This window comes from Muntiacus reevesi, chromosome 14, assembly GCF_963930625.1.
Source record: "Muntiacus reevesi chromosome 14, mMunRee1.1, whole genome shotgun sequence".
Lineage (NCBI taxonomy): Eukaryota > Metazoa > Chordata > Mammalia > Artiodactyla > Cervidae > Muntiacus > Muntiacus reevesi.
In genome coordinates, this window is record NC_089262.1 from 51,818,610 (window position 1) to 51,841,775 (window position 23,166).

The window sequence follows — 23,166 nt, forward strand, 5'->3', positions numbered from 1 at the left end:
GGTTCAGGAGAAGTGCTGTGATGTGGGAATGGAATTTGTCTGAAAATCATAGCCTACAGGTAGCTGATGTTTCTTTCTGAGAACATCTTTCTGAGACTGCCTCTTCCTCCACCTTTGCCTCTGCCTCCCACCCTCTTCTCCCTCTCCCCTCAATTTTCTTCCTCTCATCAACTCTCCCTGGAAACTTCTTTGCCTACCTATGAAATCCAGCAGTTTTCCTCAGACTTTTACTTACATGTACAGAATATATTGTTGGAGGGGAGGTTACCCTTCTCAGTTCCACAATGTTATTTTGTCAGTCTTTAGTACAAGCATAACGTCAGTTGGGTGCACTATAGTGATGGTTTGCTGTGGGATGTGTAAACCCTCCCTGAACTGTTCTGGTCACTGAGAACCATTAGGATCCCTCTTTGGGTTGCCCCATTTGTCTCTAGAGAAACTCAACAGAACTAGAACTAGTATAAAGACAGAGTTGTATTTGATTATCACTATTTTGGTACTGTCTTCTTCTTAATTAAATATCGGTACCTTGTAATGTGGGCTTCCTGGATAGCTCAACTGGTAAAGAATCCGCCTGCAATGCGGGAGACTCTGTTTCGATTCCTGGATCGGGAAGATCCCCTGGAGAAGGGATAGGCTACCCATTCCAGTATTCTTGGGATTCCCTGGTGGCTCAGATGGTAAAGAGTCTGCCTGCAATGCAGGAGACCCTGGTTCGATTCCTGGGTTGGGAAGATCCCCTGGAGGAGGGCATGGCAATCCACTCCAGTATTCTTGCCTGGAGAATCCCCATGGACAGAGGAGCCTGGCAGGTTGCAGTCCACGGGGTCGTAAAGAGTTGGACACAACTGAGCGACTAAGCACAGCACAGCACCTTGAAATGCATGGTAAAAAGGCATTTTTATTTTACAGATAATGTGAGATTAATTCATTATCTTGTTATTTGTGGTTTTTAAACTGCTTTTGTAAATCCTTACCCTATCACATTCAGTAGTTGAGGTAACATACAATTGCTGAAAATACTCTTTAATATTCACCTTGCAAGAAATGGCATGCTGTTATGAATTGGGAGCTTTCTGCCTTTTCTCAACATGCCCAGTTTCATTTTTCACCTTTACTTCTCGTGCTACATTGTGACTTTATCTTAACTTGGAACTGATCTCATCCAAAATCCTGAACTCTGACATTTCTCTCTCGTCACAACCTTTTCTTCTTCCTTACTAACTATTCCTGTTCTCCTGGCAAATGGCTTTGTCCATTTATCTGAAGCCCCATAATTCATCTTTGTTTTTGCAATCACTTTTCCAGCTTTTGGGCTTTCCTGGTGACTTAGTGGTAAAGAGTCTGCCTGCCAATGCAAGAAATGTGGGGTTCGATCCCTGGATCAGGAAGATCCTCTGAAAAGAGAAATGGCAACCCACTCCAGTATTCTTGCTTGGGAAATCCCATGGACAGAGGACCCTGATGGGCTGTAATCCTTGGGATTGCGGAGTTGGACACAGCTCAGCAACTGAACGTGTACATGTATATTCCCAGCTTTTAACCTAGATTTCCTTGTTTTTCTGTATTTTTTAAAGACATTGTATAGAGAAGGAAAGAGATAAAGATGATGGCAGACTTGTCATTGGAAGCGGTATAAACGAGCCAGTAGCAGTGCAGCATTTTTAAAGTAATAAAAGAAAAAAAAATTTCTCTTATTCTCACATTACTAAAATAATTTTTTTTTTTTTTTTTTTTGGACTGTGCCATGCTGCATGTAGAATCTTAATTACCTGTCTAGGGATCAAACCCATGCCTCCTGTACTAGGAGTATGGAGTCTTAACCACTTGACTGCCAGGGAAGTCCCACTAAAATAATCTTTTGATATAACTTTTTACTACTGAAAACAAAAATTGTTTTATTTAATCTCTACTTAATTTGTAAGTGTTGGTCACTCAGTTGTGTCCAACTCTTTGTGACCCCATAGACTGTAGCCTGCCAGGCTCCTCTGTCCATAGAAATCTTGTGAAGTCTTTTTGAAATTTTATTTTGATGACAATGGAAGATATCCTATCTTCTGATTTTTCTTTATTCAACAAGATCTCTTTTGTATAGTTCTTCTGTGTATTCTTGCCACCTTGTCTTAATATCTTCTGCTTCTGTTAGGTCCATACCGTTTCTGTCCTTTATTGAGTCCATCTTTGCACGAAATGTCCCCTTGGTATCTCTAATTTTCTTGAAGAGATCTCTAGTCTTTCCCATTTTATTGTTTTTCTGTGTTTCTTTGCATTGTTTACTTAGAAAGGCTTTCTTATCTCTCCTTGCAATTCTTGGGAACTCTGCATTCAAATGGGTATATCTTTCCTTTTCTCCTTTGCCTTTCCCTTCTCTTCCTTTCTCAGCTGTTTGTAAGGCCTCCTCAGACAACCATTTTGCCTTTTTGCATTTCTTTTTCTTGGGAATGGTTTTGATCACTGCCTCCTGTACAGTGTTAGAACTTCCATCCATATATCTTCAGGCACCATATGTTTATCAGATCTAATCCCTTCAATCTATTTGTCACTTCCACTGTATAAATGATAAGGGATTTGATTTAGGTCATACCTGTATGGCCTAAATAGTGGCCTAAAATAGTGTTTTTCCCTACTTTCTTCAATTTAAGTCTAAATTTTGCAATAAGGAGTTTATGATTAGATCCACAGTCAGCTCCTGACCTTGTTTTTGCTGACTGTATAGAGCTTTTCCATCTTCGGCTGCAAAGAATATAGTCAGTCTGATTTCAGTAATTACACCACTGTCTCTCTCTACCTCCACACAATGGCAATAAAGTAGCATCTTCAAAATGAACTGTTTTTCTTTTGCATTTGTTTTTTACATTTGACTGGCATACTGCTGTTAATATATCCTTATCTTGATTTTTAGGTGATGCTAAGATGTAACCAAAACTGTCCTAGGACACATAACTTTACCTAAGGCCAGCTATATAAAAATACTAAGTATTTCAAAGTTGGATTGAACAAAACTTTCTTTAACCAGTGAGAGCTCAAAGTCAATGTTAAATTTACCCCAAATCTCGAAATACGCTATTGCAGTGGTTAATTCAACTCTCACAAACTGTAGAGTTGCATGTGACATTAAAAAATCCAAGAGGATAGGAAATAATGACTTGAAATAATCCAACTGAGATGTAATAAAATCACAAATTGATAACTAGACATCCTCCTGAGATAGTAGTTTTTCCCTTGATGGAACTAAAATGTTAATCAAAAAGTAGTCTGAGGTCCAGAGGTTAAGATCTTTCACAGTAGGCTACATAATAGTAATCACAAGACACTGGAAAAGACAGTTCTATTGAAAATGCCCTTGGAAGTAAATGAAATGATGCTTGTAAGTTTTTGTTTTTATTTAAGATTTGAGATTAATTGCCTGCTGACATCAGCATTGTTCTCGAGTATTAAAAAACTCATTTGTATTGAGTTTTTTAATTTTAATGAGGCAGCCTCATTATTCATTATTTACTTGCAAAGAGTCTGACATGACTGAGCGACTGAACAAGAACAACTTGAATTGTTACTAAAAATCTTAGAAAGAGCCCAGTAATTTGCCACTCTTCACTGGAAAACTGTGGCGATTTGGTATTGACTCAGTGTATATAAAGAAGATACAAGAGACATGGGTTTGATCCCTAGGTTGGGAAGATCCCCTGGAGGAGGAAATAGCCACCCACTCTGATATTCTTGCCTGGATAATCTCATGAGCACAGGAGTCTGGCAGACTATAGTTCTTGGGGTAACACAGAGTTGGACATAACTGAGCACGCACACCCCCACACCCCCATGCAAATAAAGTCTTCCTATTCTAGGTGAAGAATGTGGCCTAGTTTAGGAGTACTTAGGTAACATTCCAGTGAACTTTAGACTGTCTTTTTGATGGTTTTTTCCTACTTTATTCCTCTACTGCTTCTTTCTTTTTCTCAATAAATTATCAGTAGTGCTAGTTGTGTTTTTATAAGGAGCCTGTCTTTTGAAGAAAGGGAAATTTAGGAAACTTTTTCAAAGAATTGTTCTGCATCAGGAAGTTCCTATTTTGAAGACTTTTTTTTTTTAATTTATGAAAGTAACCTCTACTAATTAAAAAGTCATGAAATCTTTGTCTGATGCGGAATACCCTTTTCCAAGGCAACATTTATAATAATACCGAGATATTCTTTCCCTTTGCATTGTGTGAACGTTTGTACTGGTGGTGCTAAAACCAGTGGGGTGCCCAGTGGTGGGTATAACTGCTGGCACTACAGCACTGATAAGGTCCATGGCAGCTAACTATGCAACTATACTAGCAGTCATCATATTCTCCACCACCATAGTCTTAGTTTTGGGTTTTTAAAGCCAGTTTCAATTTAGAGTGTTTTTGATGACACAATACAAATTATTAAGCTTCCTAAATCTCCCCTCTTGAGTGTACATCTTTTCAATATTTTCTGTCAAAATGGTAATGTCCTCTGACAATGGTTGGTCTTGAGGAAAACTACTTTTTGATTGAGTTTTGGGCCGAATTAAACCTTGTTCATGAATACCACTTGAATGTGGATGTGGGAGAGCATTTCAAAGATAAAAATGATTATTCAGACTTGAGTATTTGACATTTTCTTGAAAGCAAGCACATTGCTTCAAGGAAAACAACTAGCAATTTAAATTTGTATGCCCAGTGGTGGTATATGAATTATCCTGTACCCTGGGCAATATGATAATTAGAAAGCAGTAATTTGTTGTTTAATGTACTTTCTCTAATTATGAGTGAGGCTGATGAATGACTTGTTTATATTTTCTTATTAGAAATTATGTTTTTTCTTTTTCCTTTGGTTTTAAATAAGAGTGACAGATTGTTTCCCAGGAATAGTCATAATAATATCTCCCATTCCACATGCTATTCTTAAAGTGTGACTTTGACATTCTTCCTCCTTAAAAGGATACATCTGTATTTCCTTTTGTTGAAACTGGTCAGGCTTGCTGATGCTTTATGACTTCTCAGTCTAGATCATTAGGTATAGATTCCACTTTATTCTCCAGGAACACTTATTCTTGGACCCCAGCTGCCATGCTATAAGGGAACCCCAGCATCCACAAGGAGAACATAAGTCTTATTTTCCCCAACTGAAGTCACAGATAACAACAAACATTAATTGCTAGACACATAAGTGAGTGACTCTTCGGATGGTTCCAACTCCCAAGATGACTTGAGTCATTTCTGGCCTTCAAGTCTCCTCAAATGAAGCCCCAGAGACCATGGAGCAGAGACAATCCATCCTCTGTTTACTCTTAAGAATTCCAGATCCACTGACTCCATTAACATTAAAAAAGCAGTTGTTTTATGACTCATGGTTTGGAGTAGTTCATTAAGCCACCGTCAGGTCAGAAAACTGAACAAACTCTATAGATTAAAGAAATCATCCTTTAATTCTCACCTTTGTTTCCGTTTATTCATCTATCTGTTTGTCAGTCTGTCTGTCTGTCTAAAACTAGGAACCAAAGTTAGGCTTATTAGGTTGTTAAAATGAGGGAGAATGCACACATTGGGGAACATGGGATGTGTCACAGTGAGCGAATCAAGAAAGAGTTTTATAGGGCTTAGAGGGCTGAAGTTTAGTCATAGAATGGTTTTGTCCAAGACTGGTCAGATTTGTAAGCCAGTCATTTTGCTGAGACAGTCATTGGTCTTACCTTTAACATAAGTTCATGCAGTTTCCATTAGACCAGTCGTCAATTTTCTTGTCTTGGAGCACATGGATCTCAATGAGCTGTGTTAAAAGAGTTTGAGCTTAGAGTGCTTGTCTAGCAAGCCATGATTTAGGATAGTTTTTCTTTTGTAAGTCCTGGTACAGTTTTGCAAATAGTGGTCTCTGCTTCAATTCTCAGACTCCCCCTTACAGCTGTTAGTGAGACTTTATTTTTCCTTTTCACTTCCTTTGACTCACTTTCTGAAAGATGAAGCGTTGTCTTCTGAGCACCTGTCGATCCAGATCTGCACGGCTGTTTGAGAGATCATCTCCGTGTGTTGTTTTCAGTGGTAGTTGTTTTCACCTTTTTAATTGTTAGCGATTTGTTAATTTTAACCTTTTTCTTTTTTTGAACTCCTTTGTTGTGTCTCGTTCTATGGCATGAATGGAATGGCTTCCCCCACTCTCAAGAAATAATTTCTCATGTTTTTAATGGGCTTCATTTAAATCTTTAACTGGAAATTTTTTGATGAGTGAATTGAGCATCAACTTTATATATGTATTTATACACATACACACATACATATATGGCTTCTGTCACAAGATTAATCCGTAGCATACCTCTTCTTTACCATTTTGAAATGCTACCTTTATTAGGTACTACATGGCCAGACTTGCATGAATTTGAGAACTCCATATTATAGTCTACATCCCTGCCTATTTTAATTACTATAACCTAACAGTGTATTTTAATACTCATTAATGATTTCTGAGGATATTTTACTTGAAAATTCATCATAATATAATTTTTAAGATAAACTGAACACTTACTAAAGAATTGTTAATTATCTCAGTCTAAAGTGAGAAAGAGGTATGGTTACTAGAAAACAGCAAAACAGGACTGTTTGAAAGTCAGAGGCATAAGACTCTGTTTTGATGCTAAGAATTGCAGATTTATTTTCCTTTTGGACTGTTTCTTAAATCTTTCTAATACATACATACATTCACATTATATTCCAGCTAATTCTTTTGAGCAGTGCATTGAAAGTAATTGCTTCTTTGTTGTCTCACCCTGTGTGATATGATTAAAGACATAGTTTTATCAATAGCTAAGGTGTGCTATTATGATTCAGAATCAAATGAAGAAAATGTGAGAAAGAACATGTCATTTGTATTAATTTAAAACAATTAAAATGATTTAATTCTGTATAAAGGGATACAAATAAAATATCCTTTCTGATGAAAGAGGAATTGTTAACTAAAGAATTAACAAATTAATTATTTCATAGGATTTCATTGTATCCTAGCTACTCGAGTTCATTTTTACATAAACCACAGCAAAGTGAAATGATTTAAAACAGCTTTCACAATTTTATGCTTTTTTTTTTTTATTTTTTTATTTTTTTATTTTTTTTTTTTTATGCTTTTTTTAAAAAAATATCTAACATGTGATAGTGTATGTGAAGATCATATTAATAGATCGTCTGATTTTTTTTTTTGGAACTGTCCCTTTGAAATAAATTACTTTAAAACAGATATAAAAGGAGAAAGCTTTTGTTATAGAAAGTAGCCAAGTGTTATTTTTAACTTTCTTTTGACTTAAACTGTAGTTAACTTCTTTCCCACCACTTTTTACTGAGCTGGAAGAAATAAAGAAACGGATGACTTTCTTAACCCTAGTCAAAATGGCTTTATGTCATTGTGTGAATTAGGTAGGTTTACATTATTTTAGATACAAACAATGGATCCTTGTTTAATAGTTGTTCCCAACCCCAGGACTTACAGCATTGTCTGAAAGATATTTCTGTTGTCACAAGGCCAGAGAAGTGCTTGTGGGTGTTTAGTGGGTAGGAGCCAGTGATGCTGCTAAGCATGCTGCGGTACTCAGGAGAAGTAGTTCTTTGTCTTATTTCACTGAACAGTGGGCCATGGGGGAAATGTCACTCAAAGGTTTTTTAGGTGCCTACTGTGTATCAGTGGAGAAGTCAATCACACCCCACTCCGGTACTCTTGCCTGGAAAATCCCGTGGACGGAGGAGCCTGGTAGGCTGCAGTCCTTGGGGTCGCGAAGAGTCGGACACGACTGAGCGACTTCACTTTCACTTTTCACTTAGACGCATTGGAGAAGGAAATGGCAACCCACTCCAGTGTTCTTGCCTGGAGAATCCCAGGGACGGCGGAGCCTGATGGGCTGCCGTCTTTGGGGTCGCACAGAGTCGGACACGACTGAAGCAACTTAGCAGCAGCAGCAGCAGCACTGTGTATCAAAAGAAGCTGGGTTGTAGAGGGCCTGGTATAATCTACGCTAAGTGTGGTAGGCAGAATAATCCCTTTCACCTTCAGGGACATCTGTGTCCCTGAATATGTTGTGTCCTCCATGACCATGTTTTGTTGCACAGCAAAGTGGAATTCAGGTTGCTAATTGGCTGATCACAAAGGAGATTATTCAGGTGGGTCAAGTGTAATCACTAGAGTCCATAGAAGCAGAGAGGGAGGCAGGTGGAGAGGGTCAGAATGATGCAGTGTCAAAAAGGCTCCATCTGCTGTTGCTTTAAAGATGGAGTGAGAAGTCTGCTAGAATAAAAGCCAGGCAGACAGATTCTCACCTAAACCTTCAGAAAGGAAAGCAGCCCTGCTGACACACCTGGATTTTAGCCCAGTGAGACTTTTCTGGCCTTCTCATCTATATGGGCAGAGATAGTAACTTGTGGTTGTTACAGGGAGGCATTAAAAAGTTGTCATCAAAAGAATGACCTGGTCAGATTTGTATTGTAGAAGATTGTTGTACAACCATGTTCTACCATGAATTTGCTAACTCATATACTGTAACTGAATAAATGACTGGAGCCCATGAAACTTCAGATACCAATTGACTTTTGTAAATTGGGGTATAAACTCTAAATTCCATAAATACGGTCTCCACATTTTCATGGTTATATCCACATTTTTTGGGAAGAAGGCTTTATTATTAATAACTGTTTTTCTCTTTCCTTTGAACTAAAGTTTTCTGTGTAGATCTTTGACTCATAATTCCTTAGCATACTTTACATTTGAATTTTATAGATGTTCATTTTTTTTCTTTAAGAAAATGGCATTATGTAATGTGACTATTAAACTATAGGCTGTCTTCTTTTGTACATTTAACCTTTGTACATTTCCACAAACTCCAGAATTATTAACCAAGAAGTATATCCATTAGTCCTTTTATCTTCCCTGACAGACTGCCACTAATGTGACCCACTCCACCAAAAATCCACATAGATTTTCTTTTAATTGAAAAACTGTAAGTAGATGTTATAGATGGTTTTGTCTTTTATAAACAAAACTGTGTTCTACTCAGAAAAAAAAAAAAAGAAAAGGTAATGTACCCTGTCAGAATTTCTCTAAATAAAAGGGAATCTTTTGACTTTGTCATTTTTGGGGTTTGTTTTAAACCTCAATTATTTTTTTTTTAAAGTCACTTCTTGGTTATTTTACAGAATACCTATATGTTCTAACTAAGTTTGGTTATAAAGCCAGTGTTTCTAATGAGAAATCCTTTTCTCATTTTTTCGTTGTAGACCAGATGTATATGTATTTAAAAAGAAATTTTATCATCCGGTGACTTTTTAAAATTTTTCTCAATAAAAGAAAAAGTAGCACAGAAAACTTTTGGCAAGAAAAGGTTTGAGATTGTATTTAGCCGTACAGTGGGGAAGAGGCTTCCAGTATTATACTTGCCAAGAGAACTTGATAGTGTTTTCCTATTCCACTCATTTAACTACAAATTAACTGCTTCCACCCACTGAATACTGATGCTATTCGATATGCCACATCACCAGCTAGCTTTCTTCTGACCTGGGTAACTGAGAGATATATCTTCTCTTCATTGTCTCTCCTGGCACCCTCTTTACCTCTCCCCACCTTCTCTCTTTATCTTCTCTTTTATCACACATACACACAGTAACTGTCTCATTACAAAGAACAAATGATGCAGCAGCTTTTTACCATTTAATATAAAAAATTTTACTACACCACTAATTTTCACGTTACCCTCCCCCCCAACACATTTTATATACAGGTTATATGTGTTGAGGGCTTCCCAGGTGGTGCTAGTGATGAAGAATCTGCCTGCCAATGCAGGAGACTTAAGAGATAGGGGTTCAATCTCTGGGTCAGGAAGATACTCTGGAGGGCACAGCTACCCACTTCTGTCTGAAGAATCCCACGGACAGAATAGGGTTGCAAAGTCAGACATGGCTAAAGTGACTTAGCGCGCGCACGCATGCACACACACACACACACACACACAGAGAGAATGGTACAAAATGTATTCTCAATAACCCTTCACTGAATTAGATGCTAGTGGTAGCAAATTTCTTTAAACACATAAGTCAGCAGTTAACATGAACTATTTACTGGCGATTTGGATGACCTTTCTTCAGGAAAGATCTAGCCTTTGATGTTGGTGAATTGCTTCTGAAACTACTTGTTCCATTTCACGATGAATTTATTCCTTGAATATAAAATGAGGGTAATTCTCAGAGACTGGTACAAGCTCATTTATGGTCTTAAATCCATTGGTTATTGTAGATATTCTGTTTGTGGTTAGTCTGTTTTTATGGAAATGAAATAAATGTTGGTAGGCTAGATTTAAATAAACTCCAACATTAAAAGGTAATAGTGGGACAGATATTTTGAAATGCTTCAGTTGTGCTGTTTTCTAAAACCTTGCCGTAGAGTCCCATCTTTGTTAACCACACTGCTGCTGTTTTTTGAGTTTTCCTTTTGACTTCCACAGATAACTCAGTCCTGGAGGCATGCTGTGTATTCCTTTGTTCTGTGCCAAGTCTGCCTACTAAAATAAACACACAATGCAATTTAAATCGTGCATGATATCATCTCAAGTACTCCAGTGAATTTAGGTTAAACAGCCATAGAACAGTATTTCCCTTCCCAGAAACAAGTCTTAAAATACTGCAAATTCTCTAACAGTTTTGCTATACCAGCAATGGTCAGGTTGGAAAGCGTTCATTGCCTTCATATTTTGTCATTTTTGTAAATGATTAATGGTTTACAATTTGATGGATGATAATGTAACTTTTCGAACTAGATTAAGGACACTGACTGGCTCCTTATGCATACAGTAAGCAAAGGGAACTTAAAAATGTTTCACTGAAACTAAAGAATAAAGGAAGTATTTTTCTAGATATCATCTATTTTCTAGAAATAGATGGTAGTAAATGGGAATTGTTTCATATGTTTTATGCAGTCTGTTACATATACTCTTTTTATTTGAATGAATGTAAAAATACAAAGTTTTCTTTTTTTTAAGGTTCATTTGAGATCGTAGGTGGCTCAGATGGTTAAGAATCTGCCTGCAATATGGCAACTTGTTTGCTTGCTAAAAGTCACTTCAGTTGTGTCCGACTCTTTGCGACCCTATGGACTGTAGCCCTCCAGGCTCCTTTGTCCATGGGATTTTCCAGACAAGAATACTGGAGTGGGTTTCCATGCCCTCTTGCAGGGGATCTTCCCAATTCAGGGATCAAACCCAGGTCTCCTGCATGCAGCTCCTGCATTGCAATCAGATTCTTTACCGCTAAGCCACAATGTGGGAGACCTGGGTTCAATCCCTGGGTCAGGAAGAGCCCCTGGAAAAGGGAATGGCAACCTACTCCATCCACTATCCTTGCCTGGAGAATTACATGGACAGAGGACATGGTCCACGGGGTTGCAAAGAGTCAGATATGACTGAGTGACTAACACTTTCACTTTCTAAGATCTTAATCCTCAAAATTTTTCTATAACAGGGTTTCTCACTTTTAGATATACATCAGAATCACCTGGAGAGCTTACAGAAAAATCCTGGTTCCTGAAACCAGTTAAATCAGAATTTCTAGAAGTAAGACTTAGACATCAGCATTTTAAACAGTTTCTCAGACTGTTCCCAGTACTGCCAAGCACATTGAACCACCATTCTTTCAGAATTTTTGGTTATATTGCTGAAGATTCCCTTGCTTCCTAGGATTCTTTATTGTGAGTGAAGGGCCTAGCCTGTGCCTAGCACATTCGTTGCTTGTGGTTGGAGTTTAGTAATATAAATAGAATATTTTGATTTCTATTTAATTGCTCTGATGGAGAACATTCCATACCAGGACAGATATCAAGAAGCAAGCAGATGTTCTGTTCCTCAGAGCTGGACTTGAAGTAAATACTTGGCTCATTGTTTAAATTGTGCATTTCTCTCAAACTTACTTTGCAAAAGATTTAATGTACTTTACAAGGAAAGGTATAATAGAATAAAACAAGTCTCCATCCCACTCTTTCTAGACCTAGCAGTGTACGATAGTTCCTTTACTTACAAGCTCATCAGATAAAAATTGTAAACTAAATTCCTCAAGGAGCAACCATAACAGTGATTAAAATAAAAATAAATTTAACAATAGAATAAAGTAAAAATCTCAGGTGACTCCCTTGGAATTTGGGCTTCACACTGGGTGTAATTAGTGACTAAATTTGCACTGCCAAGCATCATTAATGAAGTGGGTTCTGGTTGATATCTGCAGGCCTTATTTATAGGCCTCAAACTCTTTGTTAAGCCACAAAAGGAGGAGAATTTATATTCTAAGAGATTTTAGAAATTTAATTTATTTAGATATATTTTAGAAGTTGAGTTACCTTTTAGTAAAACAATCAAAGATCAAAAAAAAAAAAAAGATAATTTTAAACAAAGGATCAAAACTAAAGAATTTTTAAAGACTGCATGGTTAAATACCTTGTAGGCAAATTTTCCTTTTAAGATTTTTGTCCTATTGCATAGCCAATGTGTCTATACAGAATCTGTGAGATTTTATAGAAAGTATATTATTCTTTGAAAACATCTTCTGTATTTTTCTCTAAGGTAGGAAACTTTTTCTCTTTAGCAAAATATTATATGGAAAAATGTAATTGTGAATAATTTCTGAAACATTATCATAAGGTATATGGAGAAAAGTGAACAATGACCCAATATGCCATATAAGCTAAGAAAATAAAAGATTCAGCTTTACCAAATTCATGCTGGGTGAAACTGAAGATTAATGCAATGGAATGTTTTTTAGTTTTAAGGAATAAAAAATCTCATGAAATATACATGAATCTTGGCAAGTAGCACCACAGGAGCTAAAAATCTTGTACCAACTTTAGAGACTAAAGACCTTCCAGGTCAGTTGTTGTTATATCAGAAAGCTATCACTACCAACAGAAGGACCTTATTATATATATTTTTTTAAACCAACAGAAGGACCTTTATACAGTTCAACCAGAATCATTCTGTCTTAGAGTAATAATTTCAATACCAGGGAATTGAACTACTTGCTTATTAAAGTCCAGTGAATGTACTTTTGAAGTGAGTCAGGTTATTAACACTTCATTTTTTAGGCATTACCTTGGAGTCAGGAAATTCTGGCTAGTTATCTTCTGCTAATAACTGAAAAATGTTACAAGTTTCCTAATCTTATAACCATTTTAATGGAAATATTTCTTAAATTATCATGTGCTTTCTTGAAGGGCAAGTGTGGGGGTTAGGCATATGGACACAACAGAAAGAACAAAACCAAGAAATTGGAAGTCCGTAGTCTAGTGGCATCTACTGATGCCATTAGCTTGAGAAGAATCAGCTTTGGATGTGACTCAAAGACTAAGGTTGTCAGTTTTTGTCATTTTGAAAATGAACTTGCCAGTCTTACTGATTAGACATTCTGTGTATATAATGAACATTTTTGTCAGCTAATTCAGGCTTCTACAGCAGTTTGTCCCCAAACCATATAACCACAGAGGAGAGTATTTTTTAGTCTAAATCTGTATTTTTAAATAACTTTTAATTAAAGTTTTGTTGGACATAGTTTCCCGTGTTTTTGATTTTGTTACATGTGTTTCTTGGTATCATATCCATGAATTCATTGCCAATGCCAGAGTCATACAGATTTTCCCCTATATTATAGGCATTTTGCAGTTTGAGGTCTTTAATTTTGAGTTGACTTTTGTGTGTGGTATAAGGTAAAGGTTTTAGATATGGACATACAGTTTCCCAACACACTTTGTTGAAGAGGCTATCCTTTTCCCACTGTGCATTCTTGGCACCCTTATTGAAGATGAATAGGTAACTATATATGTGTAGATTTGTTCCTGATCTCTCTATTCATTTCTGGAAATCCTAGCTGGAGTAAGTAAGCAAAAAAAAAAAAAAAAGAAAGAAAGAAATTAAAAGCATGCAAATTGAAATGATAGAAGTAAAACTGTTGATACTTACAGATGACATGATCTTATATAGAGAAACCCCTGAAGACATGTTAAAAAAAATACCAGACCTAATAAATGAATTTAGTAAAGTTGCAGGATATAGAATCAATGTATAGAAATTCAGTGTGTTTTCTATATGCTAATAATTATCTTAAAAAGAAATTAAGAAAACTAAATTAAGAAATTTAGAAAAAATTAGAAATTAAGGAAAAAATCAAGAAATTAAGAATTTACAATAGCCTCAATAAGGATAAAATACTTAGGCATAAACTTAACTAAAGAAATGAAAGACTTGTATGCCAAAAACTATAAAATATTCATAAAAGAATTTAAAAACAAATAGATATCCATGTTTATGGATTGGAAGGCTTAATATTGTTAAGAGGTCTGTACTACCTGCAGCAATTTACAGGTTCGGTGCAATTCCTATCAAAATGTCAATGGCAGTTTTTATAGAAATGAAAAACACAATTCTAAAATTCATATAGAACCATAAAAGATCTTAAATAGTCAGCCAAGACAGTCTTGAAAAAGAACAAAGCTGGAGGCATCACATGCCCTGATTTCAAAATATAGAACAAGGCCACAGTAATTAAAATGGTATGGTACTGGCATAAAGATAATCTTTTAGTTTGAAATAGTTTTAGGTCTACAGAAAAGTAACAAAGATAGTACAGAGTATTCTCATGCACCCTTCACCCAGTTTTCCCTAAAGTCAGCATCTTATATTACCATTGTACATTTATCAAAGCTGAGAAACCCACTTTGGTATATTACTGTTAACTAAACTCCATACTTTATTTAAACTTCACCAGATTTCTGCTCATGCTCTTAGTTGCAGGATTCAGTCCAGAATACCACATAATGCATCTTGTCTGGTTCAGATGTTTAATAGTTTTCTGTTTTTTCTCATTGCTCCCAATATTTCCATGTTGTCAGTTGAACCTCAATATTGTTACCTTTGTCTTCCCTGTAGCAGGTTTTTATCTCCTCAAATTTGTGCACCTCAACAAAGGTAATCACACCTGTTAGAATATGTTTGGGAAAGAAGAATAAATAATTTGATTTTGTAAGATTCTTCCATGAATACTTTGTTTAAATCGTGCATATGGGTGCCACACTATTTTGATCATTCATCTTGCCTCCCAGTGTATTCTTGGTCATGGAGGTTGCCAGATTAATGATCTCTAGTTTATAAACTGTTAACTGTTCATGGCCTCCAGTGAGCATCACTGGCTATCCACTGATGGATGGATGGAGGATGATCCATCTTCCACTGGATGGGGACATCTTGTAAAACTATAACTTCACAGCCAGAATATTGAAATTAATGAGTCAAGATTTGGAACCGTTTTATAGTTAAACCCACTTCACTCTTGGCCATGACCTCTCCTTTTGGTTGGCGTTATAAGTGATTTCTGTTGAAAACTGGCCACTTTTAGTATTATGTTGTGAGACTCTGAGTCTTATTTAAACCTTCTGTTTAACTGGTTTCTTCTGATCCTGCTCTGGCAGGAGAAGTCGATGTGCCACTTTGTTACTGCCAGCTAGGGGAAGAAGGCCATGTTCCCCACAGAGCCTCCCCTGATCCCTCCTGAGGTGAGAGGAGAGAGTTCAAGGTCCCCGGGGCCCCACACACGGGAGCGGGTGGCGTCCTTGTGATCGCGCAGTGGGAGTGCGGGGGTGCTTGTCCGAAGTGGAGCAGGCGTCTCAGTGCTTTTGTCTTGCTGTGTGGGCCCTTTCCTCGTCCTTTGGCTAGAAATCTCGTAGATATCTTGCTGGAGATTTCTGTGCTCGTGGGTGTTGCCAGTTGCTGGCTTCTTCAGCCCCGAATCTGGAATTTATTAGGCAAGAAGAAAGAGCGCTCAACACTGTGTTGTTTCTTGGGTGCTAGGCTCCCTGGTCTGCCTTCTCTCCACCTTTTGGAGCCTCCTTATGTTTGTTTATGTATAATGTCCAGTATCTTCCTAGTTGCAGTTTACTTACTACATTAGAAAACTAATTATTTTCTTGAGAACATGCCACTTGGTAAACATGGTAGGCATTCTGTATATTTTCACGTTAAATCAGATAATTATGTCAAGTGGACATTATTTAAATAAAAGTAATAGCTTTAAAAACGTTGTTAGTGACTTCAGGGTCTCTTAATTTTAGTGACTATGGGCATTTTTGGGCTTTCCAAGTGACTCTAATGGTAAAGAATCTGCCTGGGATGCAGGAGAGGCAGGTTCGATCCTAGGTTGGGAAGATCCCATGGAGGAGGACATGGCAACCCCCTCTAGTATTCTTGCCTGGAGAATCCCATGGACAGAAGAGCCTGGTGGGCTACAGTCCATGGGTCAAAAAGAGTGGGACACTGCTGAAGCAACTCAGCACACACACGCATAGGCATTATTACCTTCGAAAAAATAGTGTCTGAATTTTTTTGTGCATGTGTAGTGAACATTCTTATGTAGGCAATCATTTGGTCAATCTGCTTTAATTCTTCAAAATAAGGTATTAATAACTATGATTAATGAATGTCTACCACAAGCCAAAATAGACATTTATTTGCTAATGTGTATTTTCTTTTAATGAAATATAGTGTTTTTTGTTTTTTTTTTTTTTTTAAGATCCTTTGAGGTATACAGTTAGGGCTTCCCAGGTGGCTCAGTGGTAAAGAATCCACCTGCTATGCAGGAGACTTCGGTTCAATCCCTGGGTCAGGAAGATCCCCTGGAGGAGGAAATGGCAACCCACTCCAGTATTCTTGCTTGGAAAATCCCAGGACAGAAGAGCCTGGTGAGCTGCAGCCCACGGGGCCACAAAGAGTTGGACATGATTACCGAGCACACATGACACATGCAAGGTGTGCAGTTAGAGATTCTGTATGTTTGCTTTTTTTTTTAATTCCTTCTTCCCTCCACAACTGTCCTTATAAAGCAGATAAATTTAATCTTCTCATGACTGATCACTGTTAAAATACACTTTTAAAAATATACTGATGAGTTGTTCTGCCACATCTGGTGGGGTTTTGTTATTGTTTAGTCATCAGTTGTGTTTGACTTTTTGCGACCCCATGGACTGCAGCATGTCAGGCTTCCCTGTCCTCCACCATCTCCCAGGGTGTGCTCAAACTCATGTCCATTGAATAGGTGATGCCATCCAACCATCTTATCCTCTGTCGTCCCCCTCTCCTTCTGCCTTCAATCTTTCCCAGCATCAGGATCTTTTTTAATGAGTCGGCTCTTCACATCAGATGGCCAGAGTATTGGAGCTTCAGCTTCAGCATCAGTCCTTTCAGTGAATATTCAGGACTGTTTCCATTAGGATTGACTGGTTTGATCTCCTTGTATTCAAAGGGACTCTCAAGAGTCTTCTCCAACACCACAGTTCAAAACCATCAATCCATTGATGCTCAGCCTTCTTTAAGGTCCAAATCTCAGATCTGTACATGACTACTGGAAAAACCATAGCTTTCACTATACAGACCTTTGTTGGCAAAGTAATGTTTCTGCTTTTTAATATGCTGTGTATGTTTGTCATAGCTTTTCTTCCAAGAAACAAGCATCATTTAATTTCATGGCTGCAGTCACCATCTGCAGTGGTTTTGAAGCCCAAGATAATAAAGTCTGTCACTGTTGCTGTTGTTTCCCCATCTATTTGCCATGAAGTGATGGGACTGGTGATCCCATCATCAAACGGAGATGCCATTATCTTAGTTTTTTGAATGTTGAGTTTTAAGCCAGGTTTTTCACTGTTTTTTCACCTTCATCAAGAGGCTGTTTAGTTCCTCTTCACTTTCTGCCACAAGGGTGGTATCATCTGTGTATCTGAGGTTATTGCTATTTCTCCCGGCAATCTTGATTCCAGCTTCTGCTTCATCTAGCCTGGCATTTCTCATGATGTAGTCTGCATAGAAGTTAAATAAGCAGGTTGAGAATATACAGTCTTGACATTTCCCTTTCCCAATTTTGAACCAATCTATTGGTCCATGTCCTGTTCTAACTGTTGCTTCTTGACCTGCATACAGGTTTCTCAGGAGACAGGTATAAGGTGGTCTGATATTCCCATCTCTTTCAGAATTTTCCACAGTGTGTTGTCATCCACATGGTCAAAGACTTTAGTGTAGTCAGTGAAACAGAAGTACATGTTTTCTGGAATTCTCTTGCTTTTTCTATCATCCAACGGATGTTGGCAATTCAATCTCTGGTTCCTATGCCTTTTCTGAATCCAACTTGAACACCTGGAAGTTATCGGTACACATACTGTTGAAGCCTAGCTTGAAGAATTTTGAGCATTACTTTGCTAACATATGAAACAAGTACAATTGTGCAGTAGTTTGAACATTCTTTGGCATTGCATTCTTTGGTACTGGAATGAAAACTGACCTTTTCCAGTCCTGTGGTCACTGCTGAGTTTTCTTTTCTTTCTTTACTAGTCTGTTGGAAATTAAAGTGGAGATGTGATAAGCTAACTGCTTCCAGTGTCATATAGCAAATTGAAACCTCATTTAAACCAGACTGTTAAGCTTTGTTTCAGTAATTGGAGTGACTTGTTGAACATCAGCTTGAAGCTCAGTTTCTTTTCACTCATATTGTAGCAGATGGCTTTAGTTAGAGATAATTCATAGTATTTCAACAAAGTTCACACCCTCTTTAGCAAGAGGCTATTTCCTGGTCATTAAAATAATATTGAACATTATTACATGTTGCTTAGGAGAGCATGTATCTTTAAATGTTCAATTTCTGTACATTTTGTAGAATGATATCTTCAGGCCTGTCAATTCTTGCTGTTCTTTCTCCTACCCATTTTCCAGAAGAATGAGTATTGAAATTACCCCTGTCATGAATTTACTTTGTAATTCTGGAATGGTCACATAAGGGATTCAATTTCTTATTTGTGGCTCCTGTGTCTTTACCTCTCAGTTACATTTTCTATTTGTGGTCATTATATAAAAATCTACTTAAATGGCTCAAACAGCAGATCTGACTCAGCTACTTTATCTGCATAGAAGAGAATTGAGCCTCAGTAAGGAAGGAGAATTTCTCACCCAGAAGCTTTACTTAAAGCCTTGTGCATGTTCAGCATTATTGATAATGAGAGCAACATACAGCTTAAAGCAAAGATTGTAATTTTTCAGTTCTTAAATTTTATGTAATGTAAATACTGACAATACCAGTGCCAACAGTGTCACAAGTCGAAAACTCATACGCCTTTTAAGTTGGTACAAACCATAGGAAAAACAACTTGACAGTATGTATCAAGAGTCATAAAATTATGTATGTACTTTAGTAATTCTTCTAAAATAGTGATAGATATCCTCAAGAAATACTCTGAAATGTAAAGGAAAGGCTGTATACATAGTAACATGGAACATTATTCATGAAAGATCATTTAGCAAAATTATAGTTAAAATTGCAAAAAAAAAATTTCATTTAAACTAGACTGATTACTTCAACACGCCTATGACAAAAAAAAAGACGAATATATTTAGAATCCTTAAATGTATTAGAGTACAGTTTTTTGTGTGATAATTTTAAGTGCAAACAGCAATATTAATTGTGTATTTATATGTACATAGGTGCATGCCACGGGCCAAAGAGGCCAGAATGTTTTCTGTCATGATTGTTATCTTTAGGAAGTGGATGAATGGGTTATTTTTAATTTAATTGTATTTCTTTTGTTTTTCAAATACTTCAACCATAGAGGAGGAGCACATATTTGGGTTGTTAAAATCTATTTTTGGTAATTATTTTTCTTTCTCTTTTTAACCAGAAGAATATACATGTGTGTAAGTAACACAGCGATCCGGGACAAGGCAGCATCTCCTTTGTCAGTCCTGAGGGCCTCACCAAGCTGCCGCAGTAAAGTCCCTGCTGTTCCTATGAGCCACCCTGGCCAATCATGTTAGAGCTGTTAAATGCTCTTTGGCAGGTTGTGTTCCTTTTAGGGTACTTTCCACCAGGTTTTGATTCTTTACATGGATGAGCTGTTGAGAAATTGGGCTAATCAGACGACTGTGCTTGGAGGTGCGGGGGACTGAGGTTAGACTCACTCAATGAAATTTTCTTTGGCAACCCTTTCACGCTGAGGCTGCGCTCGAGTCCCGTGCAAGAAGGGAGGCAGAGGCACTTTCGATGCTGTGAAAGGAATTACAAAGGATTGAGTCACTGACAGGTACAAGGGCCTTGTCTTGCCTCTGTGACACAGTGTGGCTCCTCTCTGCCCCACAGCTGGCCCTGAAGGACCCCGTGCACACCGTGTCCCTGCAGCAGTTCATCTACGAGAAGCTCAAGGCCCAGCAGGAGCTGCTGGGAGAGCAAGGCTTCCAGTCCCTCATGGAGACGGTGGACACCGAGATCGTCACCCAGCTGCAGGATTTTCTGCAGGGCTTCTGAGTGTGAGCCGTGGCTGAGGAGGCCAGCCTGCCACCCTGTGTGCAAGCCTGCTGGAACGATGGAGAAATCCCTTGTGTAAGAAGCAAAGAGACACAAAGACCACGCCTTTTTTTACTACAAAAATTCAGCAAATAAATGTAAATCCTACATAACTAAAATCACAAACATATTCCTCAAAAGAATTTAATTTTATATTTATGAGGGGCCCTGTGTTTACTAGAGATAGATTTGACAACAATAGCTGCTTAGTTTCCTGTTAAGAGAAGAAAGTGTTTATTAGCTTTTAATCATGTGCTCTTAACACTTGAGAAGAAGAAGGTTTAATGTCTGAGATGTTTTACTGCAACCAAAATTAGTTAAATTTGGCTGCCTTATCCCTTTTCTAAGCTAATGAGACTACAAGTTTGAAAAGTGACAGTGCTGTTCAGGTGATGCAATTAAAGAAATGTGTGCACCAGGCAGAAGTGTACAAGTCATGACAGATACACATTACTGAGATGGTCTTGCCAGGGGAGTTGCTTTCAACTGAATAGAAGATATGTTTTATCAGACAGATGCTTTTATTTTCATTCTAGTAATTTGATATGGGAATTAGTAAAGATTTTTTTTTTTCCCTGTGTTGTTTTCACTAATTACATTTAGTCTTTAAATGCACGTTGTAAGGCCCACAGAAGTGACCCCGTGGCACTGCAGTGCCAGGTGGGAGACATCTGGTCGTGGTTTGGTCCTAGTTCCTTTGTTACTCCTGGAGGCCAGGAGCCCTGCGAACCCCGAGAAGAACTAACAGCCCACAGACCCCCCTCTGCTGTGACAGGCTGTTCAACACTCACCCGCCTTGGGCTCCTCAGTGCAGGGGTGCCCGTGGGGAGCCTAGTAGCAGTCCCCCAGGGTACCAGCACTGATGTGACGAGTCTTCCTTCCTTATTCCTCCTACACACAGTACCAAAAACGGGGAAAAAGGAGAAAAAAAAAAAGCCTTATTTTGTTCTACTTGCCATTGACTGTAAAGAACCTTTGAAGCATTTTAAAGAAAATATTCAAAAGCAAGGTTGGAGAATGTCTGATCTTTCTATAGCAAGTTGGGTACACTATGTAACTGCAGGAAACCCACTGCCCCTTTGTAAGTCGTGGAGCCCAAAATGTATGAAAATATTTGATGTTTTCAGCTAAAGAAAGAAAAATATGGTCCAAATTAAATTTTCCAAAGATACCTCACCTTTGACTTGCCTGATTATTTTTCCTGCCTCACAAAAAATGAGTTCATAAGAATGGCCCAGTGAATTTTGAAGAGAGGTTTTCTTTCATAGTCTGGTGTTGACTCTCTCAGTAGGCGGCAGTCCTTCATGTAGCAAGTCCTAGTTACCGTTTCAGTTTCTCTTTTCGTTTCAGGACCAGAACTTCTTTAATATGAGGTTTCTTTTCTTTTTTAACTTTATTTTATATTGGAGTGAAGTTGGTTAGCAGTGTTCTGTTAGTTTACAATGTACAGCAAAGTGATTCAGTTACACATGTGCAACCTTTATCACATTCTTTTCCCATTTAGGTTATTACAGAGTATTGAGCAGAGTTCTCTGTGCTAACACAGGAGGTCCTTTTTTGTTGTCTGTTTCAAATATATAGCAGTGTGTTAGTCCTAAACTCTGGAGTCTGTCCTTCCCGCCAACCCACCCTTCCTCCCTGGTAACCATAAGTTTGAGTCTGTTTCTGTTTTGTAAGTAAGTTCATTTGTATCATTTTTTAAAGATGTAAGCAATATCATGTGATATTTGTCTTTCTGTCTGACTTACTTCACTAGTATGATAGTCTCCAGGTTCATCCGTATTGCTGCAGAAAGCATTATTTCACTCTTTTTAATGTCCGAGTACATACACAACCCCAGTCCTGTGGATTTCCTGTGATCAAACCCTACCGGCCTTCAAAGTTAGACTCTCTGGGGTATCCTCCTCCCGTTTCCAGACTCCTAGGCTTGGAAGCCTGATGTGGAGCTCAGAACATTCTTTGTCTTTGGATGTAGGGTTATCTTTTTTGGTGGATTCCAACTTTTTTTTTTATGTGGTTGTTCAGCAGTTAGTTGTACTTTTGGTGTTTCTGTAAGATAGGGTGAGCTCATGTCCTTCTATTCTGCCATCTTGCCTCCTCCCTTCTATGATATTTCTTTATCAATACTACTCAGTCCACAGGACTGGCCTAAGAAGAATAATTTCTCTTGTTGATTTAATTATTTTCATTTGAGGCACTATTCCCATTAATGTTTTCAGAAATGCACATACATACTCCCATTTTTCACTTACAGTAAAATACTCATCTTTCCAGTTCCTGACAGATTTCATTACAGTGTTACGGCAAATGTTACTGAAATAGCCACCTTGCAAAAAAAAGTTAAAAAAAATGCCTCGGGGAAAGAGTTTGGTTCATTTTTTTAAACTCAATGTTTAAAATAAGCTCAGAAAAAAAGAAAAATTCCTGAATCTTTAACTGTTCAATTAAGAGTTAAAATGTAATTATTGATTTACAGAATTCTCTTCATTAATGCAGCTTCATATCAAATGTTTTAAGTTTTGGACAGACAACTCAGCCAGGCCTCGGGTTGAACTGCTCTTCCTAATATAAGGTAATGATCATTTCTATTCCGTAAACATACTCCTTTTCTATTTATTTTTTATCCAGAGACTTCTCCCAGCCCTGTGACAAAGGCCTATGTGGCCAACAGTAAACGTTTTAGAGTTTTTATTATAACTGGCTCCTGCTTCCTCTTTCTCCTACCAGTCATGTTGGAGAAGCCGTATCATTAGATGTTAAAATATTCATGATTTCAGATTCCCTTGAAAGAT

General features: G+C 37.7%; 1 protein-coding gene across 1 annotated transcript in view; it reads left to right on the top strand.

Moving 5' to 3' along the window:
- The window catches only part of IPO11 (importin 11), a 188,390-nt gene extending 166,820 nt beyond the window's left edge, over positions 1–21,570 (top strand). The window contains exon 30 of the mRNA XM_065905431.1: positions 20,171–21,570. Within this exon, the coding sequence (XP_065761503.1) occupies positions 20,171–20,335 (165 nt within the window). The 3' untranslated portion in view covers positions 20,336–21,570. The remainder of the gene's footprint in view (positions 1–20,170) is intronic.
- Positions 21,571–23,166: the final 1,596 nt, after the last annotated feature.